The 23,400-nt window shown below is 35.6% G+C and overlaps 1 protein-coding gene and 1 pseudogene across 1 annotated transcript; one reads left to right on the top strand and one right to left on the bottom strand.

Moving 5' to 3' along the window:
- LOC125861087 (bax inhibitor 1-like) overlaps positions 1 to 23,189 on the bottom strand; it is a 26,409-nt pseudogene extending 3,220 nt beyond the window's left edge.
- On the top strand, positions 15,152 to 22,020 carry LOC125848895 (bax inhibitor 1-like). The gene is made up of 5 exons (XM_049528862.1): positions 15,152 to 15,274; positions 20,945 to 21,091; positions 21,182 to 21,273; positions 21,543 to 21,732; positions 21,829 to 22,020. Exons 1-5 carry the CDS (start codon positions 15,176 to 15,178, stop codon positions 22,018 to 22,020), a joined length of 720 nt encoding a protein of 239 aa, XP_049384819.1. The 5' UTR covers positions 15,152 to 15,175.
- Positions 23,190 to 23,400: the final 211 nt, after the last annotated feature.

Below are 23,400 nucleotides of genomic sequence, written 5' to 3'. Positions count from 1 at the left end.
AAATATATATATATATATATATATATATATATATATATATATATATATATATCAGTTTCGGAAGGTGAACAAAAAGAGATTACTTGCAAAATTCATTCAGATTGTGATTATACTTGTACAATATCGACTGTATCTTCTGTCCCAAATATAATGATCAAAATGTAAAAATGAATATGAATTGTACCTAGGTTGAGGGTGTTATTAATAGTTTAACACTCATCGGATCGTTATAGGTGAAGAACGTTCCAACTTCATGTATACATTGTTTTACTTAAAAATATATGTAAAAGGGAAATGACTGAATTTTCGAAAAAACCGATTAAACTTATGGTTTAAGAGAAATCGAATTTCCAAAAGAACAGAGTCGTCACTTAATTTTTTAGTAAAAAAAATCAAGAAAAAATATAAGAATTTTCAAAAGACTTGAACAGATAAAATCAATTGAAAAAGGGTTCGAGTTCAAATGTACATTCCGAGAAGGTGTTAGGCCCTCGGAATGCCCGCTAACTCGCGGTTGACCGACGATTTGACTAAAAGTGATTTTTGACTAACTCGGAAAATTTTAACTAAAGTAAAAAAATTCATTTATTTTAACTAATTATATTGAGATTCTAACCAAGTAAGAAAAAAAACTCATCTGTTTAAACCAACTTTTGAAATTTTAACTAGGTAAGAAGGACTTATTTATATTAACTATTATTTTATTTTATTTTTTTTGCAATTTTAACTTAGTAAAGGAACTAATTTATAGTAACTATATTATTTTATTTTTATTTTTAAAATTTAACTTAGTAAGAAAACTAATTTATTTTAAAATTTTAACTTAGTAAGAAAAACTAATTTATTTTAACTTATTTATTTATGTCTATTATTATTTTTATCACTTTATTTATATTAAGGGAGGAATGAACAAAAGGGGAATAGTTCATAAAATGTTAACAAGACTGATATTAAAATAAAAACTAAATAATAAAATATACACTTTAATTCAAAAATAAAATGAAATGACCAATCTTGGGGAATTTAATTAAATGGAACCATAAGATAATCAAAGGGTTAGTCAAATACGATATCAAATAAAGAGGAGAAGGGAAAGAAATATTGATTTTGGGCCTTTGGCCCAAAATTTCAAGTCTTCATGCACCTGTCCTACTACTAAAATACCCAAAAACATAAGTTTGGGCCCATTTAATTCAAAATCAGCTGTTGGAACATCCTTTGGGCCTTTTGGGCCCATTTTCACTTAGACGTGTTGAAATTTCTTTAGGGCCCCCCATTTTTTGCATTTTTCAGATCCGCACATCATTCTTTTGCACACGTATATTGTACTTCAGTTGTATACCAGTGTACAGATCGTATTTCAGCCTACTTTCAACTTTTCAAAATCTGAAAAATTCACATTCCAGCCCATATTTATTGTCTTCCGCTTGTACGCCAGTTTTCGCAATTTACCATAGGGACTGACCCGAGAGAGAAGGGAAGTTCGGGCATTTATGGCCCTCTCAAAATGAGATGGGATGAAGAGTCTATCGTAGACTCAAATCAAGCTCACATGATACCCAAAAAAAGAGAAGAAGAAAAAGAATTAGTCAAGGCAAAGGACCTGGAGCAAGGGGTAAATTGATAAAACAAACTAAAATAAAATAAATGAGGCTACCATCCCACCAACTTAATTGACCCAAGGAATAGACACACATGCATGTATGAACCAAGTAGCACTCAAAATAAACTTTACTCAAATATTCAAAGTAGGCAGTCATCATGCTTAGGATAATAAGGAAAAATAAAAAACAAACTCAAATAAATCGAGCCATTTGTTAAACGTGACTATTCAACATAAAAAAAAGCATGCCCCACTTAAAATCCTTTTCCCACACAACTAAAGAATATGATAAAAATTTGTTCATAGACCCTCTGATTTATACCAAAATAAGCCAAAACAAATATCCAAGACCAAATGTATATTAGTGAGGGCCAGCAGAAAGCCAATGGAGCAAACATGCTTCTCACAATATTACAAATAGAGAATATTACAAATAGCTAACATGAGGACAAATACATAAACATGATAGAGATCTAAGATATGGTCATAGTGGTCCTAGAGGAATATTATCATTCGAGAATACGAGGTGTAATAAATAGAGACATAATACTAAAGAAATCTCATACTGAACTAATGCTCGATTAAATAGGTGGAAACTAGACCATTTAAAGTCAAGAGAGCATGAAACAAACTCAAACTAGTGTAATAGAACATGGTCCGTCATATGGAGCTATATCTCTACTAGTAATAAACTCTTTGAATACATGGCAAAATATTAGACTAACTAGGATAAATGAATGAGTCACGAGAACATCTAATCATCAAACATGAAACGAGTCTAATAATTTCATACTGCAAAATGACCCCAAAACATCTGAGCCATATCAATGTGACCTGAAATTACTACTAGAGAATGCACGAGAGAAGTAATAAAACGACTTCAGCAAACAGAGACAAAACAGAATCAAAGGTGATTAACAAACGGTAAAATCAAGTTTAAGGCAAGGATGATAGCCGGGAGTTTGAAGAGAGCATAGTCAGCGATGTGAGCTTCAACAAATGTTAAATCACCAAGAAAACGAACACATAATAACATTTTATTAAAAATAAGATGAAGAGAATAATATAGATCCAACACATCACGCAAACTCATCTTAGAATCCACAAAGCTACATATTAATCCAACACAACCGACTTAAAACGGAGAAAAGGACTACGAGTTGTTCACCTTATTGCGGACAGCGGAACCGGGACGGGATGAGCTTGGAGACAATAAGCTTCCACCAACAACTCCGAGGATTCCGGCAAGTTTCCAACAACCCACAAAGAAAGCGATAAGGAAAAATATTTTTTAGGTGTATTGCTTATATGACCTTTATCACTAGTAATCCCCCAAAAAAATTTCCCCGCTCCACAATGAATCCAAACGATTATATAGAAGGGAAAACTAGGTTTTGGAGAGGGGGAAACGGATGAAAATTCGGGTTCAAGGCCCATTCGAAAATTTTCAAAATCCAAAATCCTTTCACCATTAAGGATAAACATCTTTTTTTCTGAAGTTTCGTCCCATTCCGAAAGAGGCAATGGGGACAGACGCGTGTTTGCTTCTCTGCTCAAATCATACAATGGAGAGGGACGTGAGGAAGATGTCGTTGACACCTTTGGGACTGCCGATTCCGGGTCAATTTACTAGACCGGACTGTGAATTTTGGGTTTCGTAATGGGCTGCTGCTGGAGAGATTCTGGACTGGGTTTTGCGTTTTGGGTTTTTCTGGAAGAAGAAGAAGAATGAATGGTATAGGGGTGGGGTCGTTTGGGTTGTTTTGGCATGTTGCTGATTGTATTTTTTATGTTGTTAATGTGGGGTTTGGTGGGTATCTTTTATGTATTGGATTAGTGGGTATTGGGCCGGGTAATAGAAGTAATGGGCTGGGTCGGGGAATTATGGTGGGCTGCTGGTAGGAAAATCTAAGTGGATGGCCAGCTTAATCTTTTTTTATATAGCCAAATGAATTATGATTTGACCAAATTGAATTTCCCTAGTAAAATTTAGTTAAGACTTAAATATGACGAATTAATATAATTAATTAATGAGCTTCTTAATGTTAACAAAATAAAAATAACTAACTTAATTATAAACTAATTAACTCAAAATATAAGCTATTAATTGATTAAACTAAATTACCAAATATTTAAACAAAACTAAAATCTTTTTGAGACAATTTTCGAACATTCATAAAATACACTAATTAGCACATAATTATATAAAATATCACATTTATTACTTATTTTTTATTTTATTTTATTTTTTTTAAAATGACAAAATTACTTAAAATGACTTGAAAAATATTTTGAATTTTATAAAGTCGATTATTTCAAATAGTTTGGATTTAAGAAACTCAAAAATTAATGATTGCCGGGGAGGGTCAAAATTGGGGTGTCAACAATGAATAATACAGAAAGTATAATACAAAATTTAGTAATGCATGATTATAACGTTGAGACAAACTAGTACATGAGATATGGTTTAAATCATATGTTTACATTTAAGCAAAATAATAGTATGTGTTTTTATTATTATGAAGGTTAATCTATTCTCTGGGTATTTAATTTACATATTACTAATATTCTATGTTTCTTCTTTCACACTATAACTTAAATAAATTAATATATAAATTCACTCTAATTTACACATGTATTATAAATTATGTGAAAAAGTATCAAGTGGATATTACTTACAATGATTTAAAAAAAAGAAATGCAATAAAACACAGAACATCACGGTAATCAAACAAAGGTTTGGTTGGAAAATTAGAAAAGTTAAACTCCACATAAAATTTGTACATTATTTCATATAAACCTTAGTTTCAACATTTACCCCCCACAAAACCTTCTTTACGATGTTTGATATTTTTATTCCTTTGTATAATTAATTTCCTCATAAATTCTATGTGATTGAATGTACAGATATAAATAAGATTTATTTAATAGTATAAAGAAGATTTAAAAACTGAATATTCTAAATCATTCGAAATCTAAGAAGCTCAAAAATTAATTTCTACCGGGGAGGGTCAAAATTGAGTGTCAACATACATTTGTACGTATGAAATTGAGAGGAATCAATCATGATCCATGGTAATTCTATCATTAAATAGGACTAATCTGTTTTAATAAACAAAAAAGTAGTACTCAAAATTGATCAATACCTTAAGGAGTTTTTAGTACTTTGAGGGCAAGCTGGCGCAACAATTGTTACCTACTTCGTAAGCATGTTTTTTATATTGGTAATTCATTCCAACTTGAAAACTGAAACTACCTTTGGCCTTTGCATCAAAGATATCTGCTACGTAGCTTGAAGAAAGTAAGAGAGTTTTAGCATTTTGCTAATTTCTCTCATCTCTAACCATGATGGCATGCAGTACGCAGTAACAATTGTAAAGCATTATCTTGACACATAATTTTCTGTGATATCTAAACAGCTGCGAGCAGACATGATTAGAAAGATAGTTAACGATTACTGTTTATACATCACATCTACCGGAGTGTGCTAATACGTGATGTTTTGTGCAGTGGGTTGCCCCTTTACTATTTATACAAGGACCTCATAAACTTTCTGTTTTACTTTGGGAGGTGAGGTGAAAGTTAATACTTTTTTTTATTAAGATCTAGCTTTCAAGTTCAGGATGAATTGTACTTGAGTTGGTCAGCAGAAAACCTGCAAAACTATCACTCTAATTTTCTTTAACCTCTAGGCACCATCACAGTAACATCTGTAAATTAGCACAGAACAGTAGTACGTAAGAGATTGAAGATATATATACCTCAGACAAAAAAGACTCATGTAAGACGTACAAGAAGTTGACTAATCAGAGGAACAGACGAAGGTACGTATGGAGAGCAAGAAAAAACAAAATACACAGCTAGATACAAAACAAAGCACAGCCATGTTATGAGTTAGATACAGGACAGTTGGTGCCTTAAGAATCAACACGTCTCAGACAGAATGCTTATTGGAATGACCAAAACATACAGCCTAGTAGGACCAATCAAGTAACGACAAAGCAGCAACATGCTATATACTCTAGCAAGTTAAAATGAAGCAATACATGAAGGTGAAAACAAAATAGGACCTCAACAACAACCTCTTATGACCAGCTATATGTGGACAGTAGATGTTTGATGTATAAAAAGAAATACTAGAAAAGTTTGAGTTAAGAATGATGACGAAACAGCAAACCAAAGAAGGAAGCAAAAAGGGTAAAAGGAGTGCTCATTTTTGCTCCTTGGTAATTGCTAGTTGGAAGAGGGAAAAAACATGTGTGAGTTGTTACTGTGTTTAAACTACGTGAAAACCTAAAAGGAAACCAAATGATGGAACTATCCTTGGTCCAGTTTTTGTTGCATCTTCAATAATTTACCTGTTTCAGTTGGTGGACGGTCAAACTTTAGGAGATAGATACTTTAGGAAATCTTCCGTGGAAGTAGACGCTTTAGATTCTTGAACTTTAAGAGCTCATTACCAAATAGAGTTGCCATGTGATGAAACGGAAAAAGAGCCTCTTTGGAGGACTATTTTTCACTTAATGATCGAGGAGAGACAGAGACAACACGGTAATGTGATGAAATTGGGAACAGAACAGAAGGGCTCAGCTTTAGGTTGGAAAATGCAGAGAAACATCAAATATGAAAGTTTATAGTTGCGAAAGCAGAACATAGTACCTGAGAACTTTGTTGAACACGATTCTTGAAGGGATCGCCAATTACACAGCTCAACATTATCAGCTCTAAGAATTATATATGTTGCTATTTACATGGCTTATAGTATTAGTTGAGTTGTTTCCTTTGTTCTACTCTTGTATGGGAGGTATCACACCGTGGATTGCTTTACCAAGTATAAGTAGCTACTAATATCTATAATGGGAACTGCTTGAATTGTGCTCCAGAACAACAAATTTAAACAGATATCTAGATGCTTCAACAACATTATTTTGCCAAAGTTACAGAACTGAATTAAAAAGAAAGCCAAGTAAAGCTTCAACAACTTGACAGAGTAGTGCAACACTCAAATTTCTGACACAAAGATAAGAATATCTACTAATTAGGTATATTTTTCAAAATACTTCCACATGTTGAGTAAGCTGTGATTTAAAATAGCTAATCGCCATCAAACCAGCCGTTGAAGAACTGCTCTACCAACACTATGTCCATACTTTGTTAGCAAGGTAGTGAAAAGAGAATAAGCTGACTAAAAGGTAGCATATGCTGTAAATTATTAGTAGATGAACCCACAAAATCTCTAACCCCTTTGATTTGTTAGGAGCAAGCATTATCATCTAAGAAGTCTTAAATCTTTCCCACATAAAAAGGTTAGAGTTCGAGTGTCACCTTAGTAACATTAGGATGGTCAAATTTATGCCACACTGAAACTTCTTGCGTAAAAGCTGCTCGTAGTGATGCTATTTCAGCATCTGTTCTGTGGCCCTCTTCCCCCCAGTCCAGTAATTTCACTGAGTATCACAGAGGAATACAAAATGTGCATGTTAATAGGACCACTATTTCGCGGTAGTTATATTAACTCATTAAAAAAATGTTAAAAAGTTGAACAAGTAAATTTCATTAATCTCCTATAGCAGTAACTTTTCATGAATTTTTTTGAAATGTGAGTTCGTTTTCTGTATCTGCTTGTGGATTGTGATGTTATTCTCGATCCAAATACCAACAAAAATAACCTAATTATATAATTATTGACATCACTGCTTTTTCAATATTCGCTCGATTCAAATACAATTGAAAACAATTAATCGACAAAACCTCCAATTGTATTCATAATCAATCCATAATAATTATTCAAATCAAATTGATACTTACTAGTTTATACAAATAAGGACGAAGATAATACAATTATAGATATCTCTTCTTCTTCGCTCGTTCAATTCAAATACAATTGAAAACAACTCTTCCATCAAAACACCAATTATCAATGGATTTATTATGAAAATTTAAAAAGTTGAAGTAAATAGAAATCAAACCATACAACCAATAAATCTTTAATCCAACATGAACAAGAAACCTCCAGATAAGGAGAAGAAACAATGAACAATAGATGAGCTAGCGTTAAGCAAAGATATCAAAACGGCAGTACTCCTAGCTATAGAAAAAATCAGTGACCTGGAGATGGAACATTGCTATGTTAATCATGATTTTCTACTTCGAAATATTAATAATCAGAACATCGACATTTATATATATGGGCAAAATTGAACTATATACAATTTTTTTTCAACTACATAATCCATCTAAGGAACTATATAAATATTTTGATGTGTATTAAATATCTTGTAGAACGTGTGAATTTTGCAACCAATCGTCAGGAATATCAACAGGAATGTCCTCAAACGTTCTATACATCTCTTCCTGAAATTCATTTCTTCTAATATCGTCAACTCCGTGGCCTTGTTGTTTCTTTATTCTCCATTGTAGTAGCTTCATAAGTACTGTTTTGAACATCATATTCCGAAGTTGTAGCCTCAACTGCATCTTCTTCATCACAAACCCTAACTTGATCTTCCGTTGCGGAGTAATCGTTATTTGTTGCGGAAGCCGAATATATAGAGAGTGATGTGTAACACCCCAGAGAATTTTTCGAACTAAGGCTCGAGCCGTCCTTCATGTGGAGTGAGATTTTACCGAGGAATAAAATTTCTTGAGTGTTAATTTAAGATCCCTAGATGTAGCACATTGAGTTCCAAGAAGAGTTGAATTGGAAATAGTCATTTTGGAAAGAATCTGGAAAATTTGGCTATGGAAAAAAAGTGAGTTTTTGGTCAACTTTGAGCAGTCGTAACTCCTAGCTCAAAATGATTTAGGCGAATTTCCAGTTATGTCTGGAAAGCCCTTGGAATGATCTTTCCAACGCCACNCTACAAAAGATGTTATCTTGACTTTTGTACCAATGAAGAATTATCTTCCTAACTACCAAATCTTCACATTAATTCATCTTTGAATCTTGTCAAATTTAACAAATCTCCACCTTGGCAAGATTCTCCATTTTCAACTTTCTCTCAACAACTTTTGATTGTGTCTTCAACCTCGATCTTCAATGTTCAACAATGTTGATCAAGTTCAAACAATGTTGAAACTTGACCGCAGTCACCACTTTTGTCAGCATATCGGCAGGATTATCCATAGTATGAATTTTCTGCACTGTGACTCCACCTTCTTCTATGATGTCTCGTATGAAATGATATCGGACATCAATGTGCTTCGTCCTTGCATGATAAACTTGGTTCTTTGCTAATTGAATAGCACTTTGACTATCACAAAATATTGTGATTCCTTCTTGTCCAATACCAAGCTCTCTAAGCAATCCTTGAAGACAAATTGCCTCCTTCGCAGCCTCTGTAATTGCCATATACTCTGCCTCAGTGGTAGACAAAGCAACTGTTGACTGCAAAGTAGACTTCCAACTAACTGGTGCATTTGCAATAGTGAAAACATAACCAGTAGTTGATCTTCGTTTGTCTAAATCACCTGCATAATCTGAGTCACAATATCCAACGAGATATTGACTATCTTTATGCTCATAAACCAAGCCAATATCTATAGTATTATGAATATACCGTAGAATCTATTTTACAGCCTGCCAATGATCATTTCCAGGATTATGCATGTACCTGCTTACAACTCCAACAACGTGTGAAATATCTGGCCTTGTGCAAACCATTGCATACATCAAGCTACCAACAACATTCGCATATGGTACTCTTGACATATATTCTCGTGCAACTTCATTCTTTGGCGACATAGAATCACTAAGCTTAAAATGAGGAGCAAGCGGAGTGCTAACCGACTTCGTTTTTTCATTCATGCCAAATCGATTTAGTACCCTCTTCAAATATTCTTTCTGAGATAAAAAAAGCTTATTTGAATGTCGATCTCTTTTTATCTCCATGCCAATAATCCTCTTTGCCTCACCCAAATCCTTCATCTCAAACTCCTTTTTTAGTTGAATCTTTAGCTTCTCAATTTCCTCTTGACTTTTAGAAGCTATCAACATATCATCAACATATAAGAGAAGATATATAAAGGAATCGTCTTCAAGCTTGCGCAAATACAGACAATGATCGTATTTGCTTCTTATGTACCTTTGCTGCAACATAAACTTGTCAAATCGTTTGTACCATTGTCTAGAAGATTGTTTCAATCCATATAACTATTTTTCAAGTTTGCACACCATATTTTCTTTTCCATCAACTTTGAATCCTTCTGGCTGAGTCATGTAGATTTCCTCTTCCAAGTCTCCATGTAAAAATGCAGTTTCTACATCCAACTGAACTAGTTCCAAATTCAACTGTGCTACCAAAGCCAACAAAACTCTAATGGAGGAGTGTTTCACAACTGGAGAAAATACCTCATTATAGTCAATTCCCTCCTTTTGAGCGTATCCTTTGGCCACCAATCTTGCTTTGTAGCGAACATCTTCTTGGTTAGAAAATCCTTCTTTCTTTGCAAATACCCATTTGCACCCAATTGCTTTCTTGCCATCCGGGAGATTGGCCAATTTCCATGTATGATTCTGATGAAGGGACTACATTTCTTCATCCCTGGCAAACCTCCACTTATCTTCTTCTGAACTTTGGACTGCATCTTTATAAGTGGCAGGAATGTCATCCGCTGCAATTAAGTCCGCACAAGCCACTACATCTATGAGTCGAGCAGGTTTTCTTATTGTCCTTTTTGGCTTGCTGGTTGCTATTGATTCAGGTTGTGGTTGAGGTTCTTGAGATGGAACCTCCCCTTCGATTGGCTCTTCTTCCCAAGGAAAAACTTCTGTTGTTTCCTCATTTGATCCATGTGTTGGGAAAATTATCTTTCCCTCAAACTCCACCTGCTTTGAGGCACCATCAATTTGTTTGACTTCTTCAACTGTTACCTTATTTGTCAAGGTAGATTCATCAAAGGTAACATCCCTGCTGAAAATAATTTTTCTTGTCTCTGGATACCATAAACGATATCCCTTGACTCCAGAAGTAATTCCCATAAATAAAACTTTCTTTTCTCTTGGGTCCAATTTTGACTCTCTTACATGATAATATGCAATTGAGACAAATACATATAAAGAACCATAATCTTCAGCAGGTTTTCCATACCATTTTTCTAATGGCGTCTTCCCACCTATAGCAGTAGATGGTAGACGATTAATAAGGTGGCATGCATATGTTATTGCCTCAGCCCAAAATTCTTTGCCCAAGCCAGCATTGGACAACATACACCGAACCTTCTCCAGCAAAGTTCGGTTCATGCGTTCTGCCACTCCATTCTGTTGTGGTGTATTTCTGACTGTGAAATGTCTGACGATGCTATTTTCCTCACAAATTTTCTGAAAAAGATCATTTTTGTATTCTCCACCATTGTCTGTGCGAAGACACTTGATCTTTTTGCCACTTTGAGTTTCTATCATCGCCTTCCATTTGAGAAAAATTCCCAATACTTCATCTTTTGTTTTCATCGTATACACCTACAGTCTTCGGGAAAAGTCATCAACAAAGGTTACAAAATAGTGTTTCCAACCTAATGAAGGTGTTTTGGAATCACCCCAAACATGTGAATGAACATAATCCAAAATACCTTTAGTATTATGGATAGCTGTTCCAAATTTAACCCTTGTTTGCTTTCCCTTGACGCAATGCTCATAAAACTCCAAGTTGCAAGTTTTTACTCCTTTTAGCAATTCTCGATCTGATAAAGTTTTCAAGGATTTTCCTCCAACATGTCCCAAGCGCATATGCCACAGCCTGGTCATTTCTGCCTTCTTGTCGTCATTGGATGTTGTTGCTACTGTCCCAATAACTGTATTACCTTGATAGTGGTACATGTTATTATTTCTTCGAATTGCCTTCATTACCACCAGCGCACCGGAGCATATTCTCATTACACCATTACCTGCAATGACTTTGAATCCCTTTGACTCTAGGGCTCTAACAGAAATGAGATTTTTCTTCAAATCCGGTACATACCGAACATCTGTTAATGTTCTAGTGAATCCATCATGATTCCTTAATCGAATTGAACCAACACCATATGCGGTAAGAGGATTATTGTTTGCGGTGTGAATAACTCCACATTCTCCTTCTTGTAAATCAACAAACCAGTCCCTATTGGGACACATATGATAGCTACAAGCTGAGTCCATCAACCACACATCAGATGATTTGGATGGATCTGTTGTAACTAGTGAGTAATCAGAATTATCACAATCAGCCACATTTGAATCCATGACAGCCTTCCCATTATTTGGTTTGGCTTTGCTTTTCAACTTTGGGCAGTCTTTCTTCCAGTGCCCTTTTTCTCGGTAAAAGGCACATTCATCTTTGCTGAGTCTGGATCTTGACTTGGATCTCCCATTCTTCGTTCTCACATGATTTTAATAACGACCTCTCACAATCAGAGCTTCTGCTTCTCCGTCCTTTTGTTTTTCTCTCTTTCTTTGTTCATAACTATATAAGGCATAACAAACTTCTTTGAGAGATACTTCATCATTCCCATGCAGTAGAGTAGTTTCAAGGTGCTCGAACTCATCGGGAAGTGAACTTAATAACATTAAGGCCATATCTCCATCCATAAAAGTCACGTCCATATTCCGCAAATCTGTCGCCAACTTATTAAAGCTGGTGATATGATCATTCATTGTGCTACCAGGAATATAAGTGAAGCGTAACAGTCTTCTTTTCATGTAAAGTTTATTTTGACTGTTTTTCTTCAAGAATTTCTCCAACAATGAATTCCATAATTTATTTACAGATGTTTCCTTTGTATATAAATACTTTTGTTCTCTTGCTAGGTAAGATCAAATGGTACCGCAAGCAACACAGTTAATAATCTTCCAATCTTCTTCTCCTATACCGTCTGGTTTCTTTTCTTCTATGGCAATATTTAGCCCTTGTTGAAAAAGAACATCAAGGACCTCGCCTTGCCACATTCCGAAATGTCCTGACCCGTCAAAAATTTCAACTGCAAATTTTGCATTTGACACAATTCGTGTCATAAGCGAAGTTGCCAATGATGACGTATTATTGACATTCGATGTGGACTCATCATTTTTATTGTCTCCCATTTTTGCTACAAATACTATTTACTAGCTAACAATGCAAAGACCAAAATAAATCTTTTCTGATGTGGAAGTTCAGACTGTGTTGCAACCACAGAGCATATTCAGATAATACCTTGGCTCTGATACCAATTGTTGCGGAAGCCGAATATATAGAGAGTGATGAAATCACAACTGCTATATCTAAAGATAGCTAATAAATAGTAGATGAGACAACAATAAAAAGAACATCAGGAATTAACGAGGTTCGACAAACTTTTGTTTTCTTTTGCCTACTCCTCGGACACAACCAACCAACATTTATTTCACTCCAAAAGAGTACAAGTGAAATACTACAAGATAGAAAGAAGATCAAATGCCTTTGAAGATGAGATGACAAGTGAGAGGTGTGTTACAAATGAATTAGGAAGTACCTATTTATAGGAGTGAATTATTCCTATTGATGTCATCCATGATATCACAATGTGTCAAAATGTCAAGATTTACCTTGTGAAACCATTTTATGGTTCACCAAAATTTCACCTACAAAAGATGTTATCTTGACTTTTGTACCAATGAAGAATTATCTTCCTAACTATCAAATCTTCACATTAATTCATATTTGAATCTTGTCAAATTTAACATTATTATGATTAGGTTCAAGCAACATAGGATCGATGATTCCCGCAACATCTCCATCTTGTGCCTCCATAATATAATCCACGTTCTTCTCTTTATCCATCTTCTTCTTTATTCGACACACTACAAAATCTTCTTTAAGAATATGATTATTTTCCTTAAAGAAACTATCCGCGACATGATATTCTACCATCAACCAGGTTTTATTTTGGCCACACTCACTTGTTTCAACAGAAGCACCGAAGAAAAAGGCAGAAATCATCAATAGTGAGACCCTCTTCATCTGCATAGACAGAAGATTTATGTTATAAGAAGCGAGTTGAAGAATAATTCAACAACTTGGAATAAAATCTACGAGTCATTGATCACATACCACTCTCTGTGGGGATGTAAAGTGAAGCCTGAGTACACTTGCTACAGTTAAAAAGACTGGTAACAGTCCCCCCAATTCCCAGAACAGGTGCAAGAAGGATCCATAACTAGAGCACATCATGGCCCAATAGAGAGTCAGATACACCTATATAATCATCAAAAACTAATCAATCATAGTAAAGAAGATCGAAATGTAATTTTTTTCCCAGCAAATTAGGGTTTTCAAAGAAAGAAGAAGATCAAACACAAGAAACTGAAATCGGAAACAAATTCAATTGCTTTCAAGAATTTTAAAATATTCAAAAACAACTTCCAAGACTGAATAGGGAGCAAGGCTTCAATAACAAACGCGATTCAAATTATCACTAACGGCATAAGCAAGTGCAATAGAACAGCAAATATTACGGCAATACTTTTCAATCAAGTAGAATGGTCATCGGCAATTATCTTCTGAGAACTGAAATTCATCAATACTTAAGAATTGAGGATTTAGCACGAATACTTAAATTACAACATTTTAATCAGAACACTAATCCTTTCTTCAGAATTCGTCATGTGTAGTCTTCTCCAGTTCCTTCTGAAGTAAGATCTCACAGTATTCATTGCCTCGATTACAATTGCAACATTTGTGATCAAATATAGAAAAAAAGTGGAAATTTACCATGTTCAAGCTTGTACGATCGTTCTGGGGAATTGGTGCTAAACTCATCATGTCTGTTCTTGACCAACTCCTATCGAAGTACGCTTTCACAGCATTCACTAAGAAATCCATTTTTTTTTCTTTTCGTTTTGCAGAGAAATTGGAAGTGATGAAGAAGAATGAGGAGCGTGAGTTCTATTTATAGTTTTGCAGAGAAGAGTTAGTTACCAACGGAATGCCATTTTTGGGATATGGGCAATATGACAGGGGTAATTTCGTCTCCAGACGCAAGTTGTTGGCGGGAAGGTTTTCCATTTACTCATTATACACATTTCCTCTATACACATTAATATTTTAATCGTAATTAAGATGTTTGTTAAATTAATCTAATCTTGACCTTTAAAAAATATATTAAACAACTCATAAGTGTCACTCATTTAAATGTGTACATAAGGAAATGGAGGGAAGGAATCTGATCCAAAATAAACTATATCTAATTAAAACTTTTTTAAGGAATGTGTCAAAGTGATATGAAAGGATGGAGTATCCTTTTTCTTCTTTGACGAAATTACCCCTACAATATCCCCAAAACTCAGCCAATAACTGAATGGTAGAGCCGTAAATATTCTCAAACAGAGTAACGGCCAGGGGCAATTTTTGGTAACAAACTCTTCGGTATATAACGAACTATAAACACAGCACACGTTCTTCATTCTTCTTCATCAAATTTCCGATTTCGTTTTCTCTCTGAAGCAAAAAAAACTTGAAGTTCTCAGAGATGAATGCTGTGAAAGCTTACTTCAACAGGAATTGGACAAGAGAAGACCTGATGAATACTGGAGAAATTTCCGATTTCGTTTTCCCTCTGAAGCAAAAAAACTTGAAGTTCTCAGAGATGAATGCTGTGAAAGCTTACTTCAACAGGAATTGGACAAGAGAAGACCTGATGAATACTGGAGAAATTTCCGAGTACGCTTACACAAGCTTGACGACGGTACATTTATTCTTACTGTTTCATTTTTTCTTTCTATTTGATCACAAATGTAATAATTATTGTTCGGATTTAAATGTTGTTATTTGAAAAACTTGTAATCCAGCGATTAAGGAATGGAGATTTTTCTATTTTCGTTATCTCGTTACTGATAGCTGTATCAGGAGATCTACTTGGAATCGATTTGTTTTACAGTTTCTTGTAGTTCTAGTAAGAAATAAGGCAACATTCTACTTGCTTTACTTGATTATTCATGATTCATGATGAATTTTGATTTTTCTGAATATTTTATATGTATTACCGTAATTTTTTCTCTTCTTTTGTACTTGCTTTACTTAATTCTTCAGGACTCATGATGAATTTCGATTTTTCTGAATATTTTACATGCATTACCGTATTTTTTTACTTAATTATGCCGTTAGTGATAATTGTTAAAACGACTGGAGTAGAGATTGGTATTGAAACCTTGTTCCCTATTCAGGCTTGAAAGTTGTTTTTTTGAATAGTTAAAATGAAACGATTGCCAAAATGAATTTGTTTCATTTAAATTTGGACAGACGGATTAATTTGTTTCATGCAATTTCAGGTTTCAGCGTCTTGTTTTCGATCTGGAAAGGATGTATTTTAGGTTCTGTTTCTGTTAGTTATCTTGATGAAGATAGCTTGAAGAACAGTTCCTGCAACTCTAGAATGTTCTCAGATGCAGAGAGAAAGAACTGAATTCATTAGCACAAACTTGGAAGCTCTGTACATTTTATACAATGATAAACATATTGTTGTAACTAATCTAACTAACTCCTTACTTGCTAGTCCTCTAATCTTCTATTATTTACAAAATGACCCTAACTAAACTGCATTGTAACTAACTATGTAATGCCTTCTTCAATACTCCCCCTCAAGTTTGTAGGTATAAACAAGTTCAGTACGCCAAACTTGGACATCAAATACTCGTGCTGACACTTGCCCAGTCCCTTTGTGAGAATGTCAGCCTCTTGTTCCTTGGTGTTCAAATACTCAGTTCGAACTAGGCCATTTTGAATTTTCTCTCTTATGAAATGACAGTCCAGTTCTATATGTTTAGTTCTTTCATGTAGCACTGGATTGGCAGCAATTTGAATTGCAGATTTGCTATCACTATAGATTGTAACTGGAGTTAGAACTTCAGCTCCTAGTTCCTTGAACAGCTTCACTAACCAGACCACTTCAGCTATTGCACTTGCCATACTCCTGTACTCAGCTTCAGCTGAGCTTCGCGATATTGTTCCTTGTTTCTTGGATTTCCATGATATGAGGGACTCTCCCAGCTTCACCATAAATCCTGTAACTGATCTCCTTGTGTGTAAGCATGCCCCCCAATCTGAATCACAGTAGACTTTTAGCTGTTTGTTGTTCTTGCTGGATAACAACACACCCAACCCTGCTTCACCTTTGATGTATTTGACCACTTTAAGAGCAGCATTGAGATGAGACTGCTTAGGTTGATGTAGAAATTGGCTTAGCGTCTGTGTAGCAAATGTAATGTCAGGTCGAGTGACATTTAGATATAACAGTTTCCCAACTAATCTCCTGTAAACTGATGGATCTTCAAGTAGCTTATCTTCCTTGTTTATCCCATTTTGGTCATCATACTCCTTGGTAGTTAACTGTACATATGGATCAAGAGGAGTAGATGCTGGTTTAGCAGCACCAAGACCAACTTCAGATATGATTTCAAGAGTGTATTTTCTCTGATGCATCACAATCCCTTTTTGTGATCTAGCAAACTCAATACCAAGGAAATATCGGAGATCTCCTAAGTCTTTCATTTTGAAGGTATCCTGTAAAATTCTTTTGGTATGTTGAATGAGACTGAGATCATTGCCTGTAATCATCAGATCATCAACATATACCAGAATTATAACCATAGAGGTGCCTTCCCTTTTGATAAACAATGAGTAATCCAAATGACTTTGAACAAAGTCAAGTCTGATAAGTCCATCTGTGAGTTTCACATTCCATTGTCTAGGTGCTTGTTTCAATCCATACAGGGATTTAGTGAGCCTACACACTGGTTTCTCCCCCTGCACAGTAAATCCCTTAGGAAGGAGAAATCCTTGAGGAAGGGTCATATACACCTCATCAAACAAGTCACCATGAAGGAAAGCATTGGAGACATCCATCTGATGGATATGCCAATTTTCAGCAGCTGCAAGAGCCAACACACTCCTAATTGTCACCATTTTGACAACAGGAGAGAAAGTTTCCTTGTAATCCAGACCCTCCTTTTGAGTAAAACCCTTTGCGACAAGTCTAGCCTTGAACCTTTCAACCTGGCCAGATGCGTGATACTTGATTTTGAATATCCATTTGCAGCCTATAGCCTTCTTGTGAGGAGGCAAAGGGACCACCTCCCAGGTGTGATGTGCCTCTAAAGCTGAGATTTCTGCCTGCATAGCTTCAACCCATCTAGGATCCTTACAAGCCTCTTCAAAAGTAGTAGGTTCAACCTCAGAACCAAAAGAAGAGAGAAAGGCCTGATAGGAGGAGGACAAGTGATCATAACCAATATATTTATCAATGGAATATAGGGCTTTACTAGAACTGAGATGAGCAGATGTTACATAGTCGTGTAACCATAAAGGAGCTTTGGTAGGTCTCTGAGATCTTCTCACATCAGAAACCACAGGTACAACCTCAGGTACAGCTATAGGAGGGGCTGATGGAACAACTGGATCAACAACAACAGGATGGGAATCATCAAATGATGTAGTAGCTGCAGGGAACAGATGCCAGGCAGTAGTGGAAGGTGCAGCAAATGGAAACATAGACTCTTTAAACAACACATCTCTGCTTAGAAAGAACACTCTATCAGTGATGTTGTAGAGAATATATCCTTTAGTATGTTCACTATAACCAATATGAATGGCAGTCACACTCCTAGGCTGAAACTTGTCATGAATATACATATTCTTAGCAAAACAAAGGCATCCCATAACTCGCATATGATGAAGAGAAGGTTTGATGTTGTGAAAAACTTCATAAGGGGATCTGTCATGTAGCACAGGTGTAGGCAACCTGTTGATGATATAAGCAGCAGCAAGAATACAATGTCCCCAAAACTTTAGTGGAATGTGGCCTTGAAATCTGACTGCCCGAGCCACTTCAAGGATATGTTTATGCTTCCTTTCAGCAATCCCATTTTGCTGAGGAGTATGAATACATGTTCTCTGATGAACAATGCCCAGACTTGTACATAATCTTTGACATTCAGAGTTGATAAACTCAGAGCCATTATCAGTTCGAATGGTTTTAATGTCAACATTAAACTGAGTTTTAACTAAGGTGAAAAAGTTTTGCAAGACAACACAAACATCACTTTTCACTTTTATTAGAAACAACCACAACATTCGAGTACAATCATCAACAATGGTAACAAAGAATCTATTACCATCATATGTAGGAGTATTAAAGGGACCCCAAACATCTATATGAATCAAATGAAAAGGACATGAAGACATAGAAGTACTATGTGGAAAAGGTAATCTATGTTGTTTAGCTAGAGGGCAAACAAGACAGTTATGAATCTCCTTAGAACACTGACTGGTAGGAAGATCCAGAGCATGTGAAAGCACACTGGAAGAAGTGTGACCGAGCCTTTGATGCCACAACAGAATTTTAGCTTCAGTTGCATGATCAGCACCATGAGCTGAGGAAGAGTAACATTTGGTGGTTTTGTCTGAGTGAATATTGTGAGCAGGAAGAAGATAGAGACCATCATTTTCTCTACCAATCGCCTTCACCTGCCCACTGGAGAGGTCCTGAATGATAGCAAAATCAGGAAAGAAACACACTGAACAATGTAAGTCTTTAGTAATTTGTGATACTGAGAGAAGGTTGAATTTAAAATCAGGAACAACAAGAACATTTTTGATAATGTCTTTGGAAGTCAAATTACATGAGCCTGTATGTGTGATGATGGTAGTATCACCATTAGGTAATTGTACCCTCCTATGTTTATCAATGGGAATTTGGAGTTTCTGATCAAGCATAGCTAAGTGGGGGGTCATATGATTGGTTGCACCAGAGTCTACAATCCAACCAGTGTGTGTAGAATTAGCTGAGAGAGCAGTTGCATTACCTACTGAAGAGGATTGTCCTGAGTTAAGTTGGCAGAGTGTGTAACTGGTGCTGCCTCAGTGCCACCCTGTATATTAGACTGACCAAGCATGTTTAATATTTGATTATATTGCTGATGTAACACAGTCATACCTCTGTGATAATCAGTATGATCAGTTTGCCTAGAACCTCTTCCATAATCCTGTGATCTGCCATAATCCTGCGATCTCTGATTCATACTGCTGCCATAGTCTAAATCAGCATCACCAATCACATTGTGAGCATTTGGATATGGTCTTCTCTCATTAGGATTCCTTCCTCTCCCATAGGAATTATTAGAACCTTTCGTCTTCCGTTCATAACCAGGAGGATATCCATGTAGTTTATAACACACACCTTGAGTATGTCCTGTTCTTTTACAATAGTCACAAAAGGCATTTGGATCATAGCTAGAGCTAGTGTAAGACTTAGGCTTAGACTCAGGGACTGAACTGTTACCAGTTGTAAACATTGCACTTAGCTCTGACGAACTAGAACTACTAGATGTTTGAGAGATGATACGCTGACTCTCTCTCTCAATCAACAGTGAGTAGGTTTTGTTTATGGAAGGCAAAGGTACCATCATTAGAATCTGTCCCCTAGCTTGCTCATAAGAGTCATTAAGCCCCATAAGAAATTGAAGCAACTTTTGATTGTTCATAAACACTACAAACTCTCTCGAATTGGCACAATTACAGCGCGGAACAGGAGCTATACTATCATACTCTACCCATAGTTCACGCAATTTAGAGAAATAAGCTGAGATCGAGCTAGTACCTTGACAGACAGTTGCAATCTCTTTGTGCAACTGAAAAATGCGAGATCCGTCAATTTTGTCATATCGTTCTGCCAGATCCTTCCATACAGCAGCAGCATTCGTAGAGTAGACAATGCCTCCAAGTAATTCCTTCGAAACGCAATTCATGATCCATGACAAGACGATTGCATTGCAGCGTTCCCATAGATTCTCCAGATTTGGACCATATAAGTCCTTTTTGCAGGATCCATCAATGAATCCAAGTTTATTACGACCAATTATAGCAATTCTCATTGCTCGACTCCATACAGAGAAGTTATCAGCTCCAGTCAATTGAATTGAACTGAGCATAACTCCTGAATTGTCAATATTGTGCAGAAAGAGTGGATGATTGTGGCTCAACTTCTCTGGCAGCTCGTTGTCGATGGTTGCCATGGCTTTGCCTGATCCTACTCAGTGAGGCTCTGATACCATGTTAGTTATCTTGATGAAGATAGCTTGAAGAACAGTTCCTGCAACTCTAGAATGTTCTCAGATGCAGAGAGAAAGAACTGAATTCATTAGCACAAACTTGGAAGCTCTGTACATTTTATACAATGATAAACATATTGTTGTAACTAATCTAACTAACTCCTTACTTGCTAGTCCTCTAATCTTCTATTATTTACAAAATGACCCTAACTAAACTGCATTGTAACTAACTATGTAATGCCTTCTTCAATAGTTTCTAAGTATTGGATTCCGCTTTTTTCCTTTGATTGATTAGTTTGCTGAAAATATAGGTGTATCTTACTCTCTTCTGTGCCATGTTGAGCTTTACTTTTGGATCCTTCTTGCAATTGATCATCTGGGAAGTGGGAGGGCTGGTCACAGTCCTTTCTTCTGTAGCAAGTTTACTCTGGCTTTACTTTGCATCACCATTGAGAGTGGTACGTGATCTGTGTCTTGTAGATTTTCTTCCAAGTTGTTGAATTGTTATTGAAGTCACTTCTTATATCGTAAATGTTCTGTCTATGCAGAGGCTGAGGGTCTCACTATTGATGTATGCAGCCTGTACCTTGGGTGCTTCTTTTGGCCTTTTTACCAAATATCTCTTCGAAATTTATCCACCGTAAGACTCAAAAGATGCTATACATTGTTCAGATATCTTCTGTTAAAGTTTGATATGGCTCACCGCTCATAAAGAGTGAACTTAAATAATTTACCACTGATTCCTGAAGTCTTTTCTAATATGACAAGAGACATTTGCTTGTTCTTTCATTTCCTACATTATAAATTCAATAGCAGTTACTTTGATCCTTCTGCATGAGTAGTTGATTATCTCTGGTTGTTCTGTCTTCTTTATCTAACTTCGGAAAGCATTCCTTGCTTGCTCTCCAGCCTTATTGTCAACCTTTTGGAAGGTTCAACATTTAGCATTGGGATTATCTGGTATGGATCCACGTATACGAGGGAAAGGAGAGCAATCTACATGACTTGCCTGAATTTTTCTTTTGCTCTAATGTGCTCCAGCATTTTTGTCTATGGTATAGATATGCTTGACATCCACACAGTTCATTGGGTGTTTAAGGTAAGCAGTTGGATGTGATCACACTCATCAATAAATCATTACTTCTGTCTAATGAATGAATAATATGACTGACCTGATGAATACTGCTTGTTGTAGGTAAACACTGTGCAAGCATTGTTCATGGGGTACTTTGTGATATATAGCCAAGATTTACTGTATAATGCTGGCATAGGAGAAATTAACTTTGTCGATTGCACACTCGCCGTCTTCTTCCATTTACCGGGTATAGTGGTCCATGCTGCAAGAGTTTACCTGACTGCAGAAAATGAGCAACACAGAGAGAATTAATGCTGATACAGTTGGAACTGTAGAATAAATAGAGTAGAATTGTAAATGATGAAAAGTCCTACCTGAGTGTGTTGGTATCTTTAACAAGATGAGTACATTGGACTGGATGAAGACATAAACATAGTCATTTTTTGTCACATATAAAAAAGGCAGCAGTCATCAATAAGCAGACCTTCTTCTTCTGCAGAGTTAGAAGATTTGTTATTACAAGAAGCAAATTTAACAACAATTCACCAATTTAAACTTAAATCTCTAAAGTGATCACGTACTCTTTCTGATGGCGGTGTAGTGAAAAGGAAGATAATAGTTCCAGAAGCAATAAGAACAGTGAACAAGCCCCCGACGTCCCAGATATAATGGAAGGAGGATCCAACAGTAGAGCTCAACAGGGCACAGACATCTGTATTATCATCAAAAGCTAATGAACATTTGAAAAAAAGAGACAAAAAAGGGGAATCGATATGTCGATTGCCCCACTAGTATCTTAAATTCCCATCAGTCAAATACAAACGCTAAATCAACTCATCGATAACTTGAACAAATACACAAAATTAACACTATTTATCGGGCAATACTCTTAGAGTCAAAATTAAGATTTGAGATTTCACATTATCAATAACAAGATCATAATAATGAAAAATCCAAAACAGAGCAGAGACAAAGACGCAACAACTTCAAGAACAAAAATTCTCACATCTTGCAAGCCTCTTTGAGCATATGCGGTAAATTTTATTTAGACACTCTAATTACACCATGTTCTGATGAAGCATATGAACATACAGTCTTAATGCTTGGATATACAAACCCAGTAAGTGGTTGTAAAAGAAAAAAAAAATATATATACTTAATGATTAAGATATGAATGATTAAAAAAAATCTTCATACAAAAATATGAGATCTTAGGCAAGTTGAGTAAGTTCTTGGTAAAAATAATTGTTTAGTGACTTTCTGTGTGAAAAATTCTTAATTGGGTAATTTTGAGTTTATAAAAGAGAGTTAAGTGACTTTCTGTGTGAAAAGAACTATTAGTTGAGTGAACATTTGAGATATTTACTCGATAAATATACCTTCTTCAAGCTTTTGTGAGCTGTTGGGGGAATTTCATCAGGATCCATCATGTCTTCTTTGTTCCAATTCCTTTCGAAGTAAGCTTTCACAGCATTTTTCATATTTGAGAATTTCATTTTTTTTTTCTCTTTGCAGAGAGAAAAGGGAATCGGAAAACTGATGAACGAGATGTTTGTTACCAATGACTACCCTCCCTGCTAGTAGTTAATTAGTACTCTTTTGAACTAAACTCATTAAACTATTTTGTAAACTAAAAAGTCACTCTTCTTAAATCATTAAGAGTCTGTTTGGATTAACTGATTTAGAAAAAGT

This window comes from Solanum stenotomum, chromosome 1 (genome assembly GCF_019186545.1).
Source record: "Solanum stenotomum isolate F172 chromosome 1, ASM1918654v1, whole genome shotgun sequence".
Classification (NCBI taxonomy): Eukaryota; Viridiplantae; Streptophyta; class Magnoliopsida; order Solanales; family Solanaceae; genus Solanum; species Solanum stenotomum.
Note: the sequence above shows the minus strand (reverse complement) of the source record. Positions and strands in the feature narration are given on the sequence as shown.

Excerpts from the sequence above, each read along its gene's own strand:
- LOC125848895 (XM_049528862.1), top strand. The coding sequence starts at position 15,176 with ATGAATGCTGTGAAAGCTTACTTCAACAGGAATTGGACAAGAGAAGAC. Across the intron at positions 21,092-21,181 it reads TTGCATCACCATTGAGAGTG|AGGCTGAGGGTCTCACTATT; the intron begins GTACGTGATCTG and ends CTGTCTATGCAG. Across the intron at positions 21,274-21,542 it reads CTCTTCGAAATTTATCCACC|CCTTATTGTCAACCTTTTGG; the intron begins GTAAGACTCAAA and ends CTTGCTCTCCAG.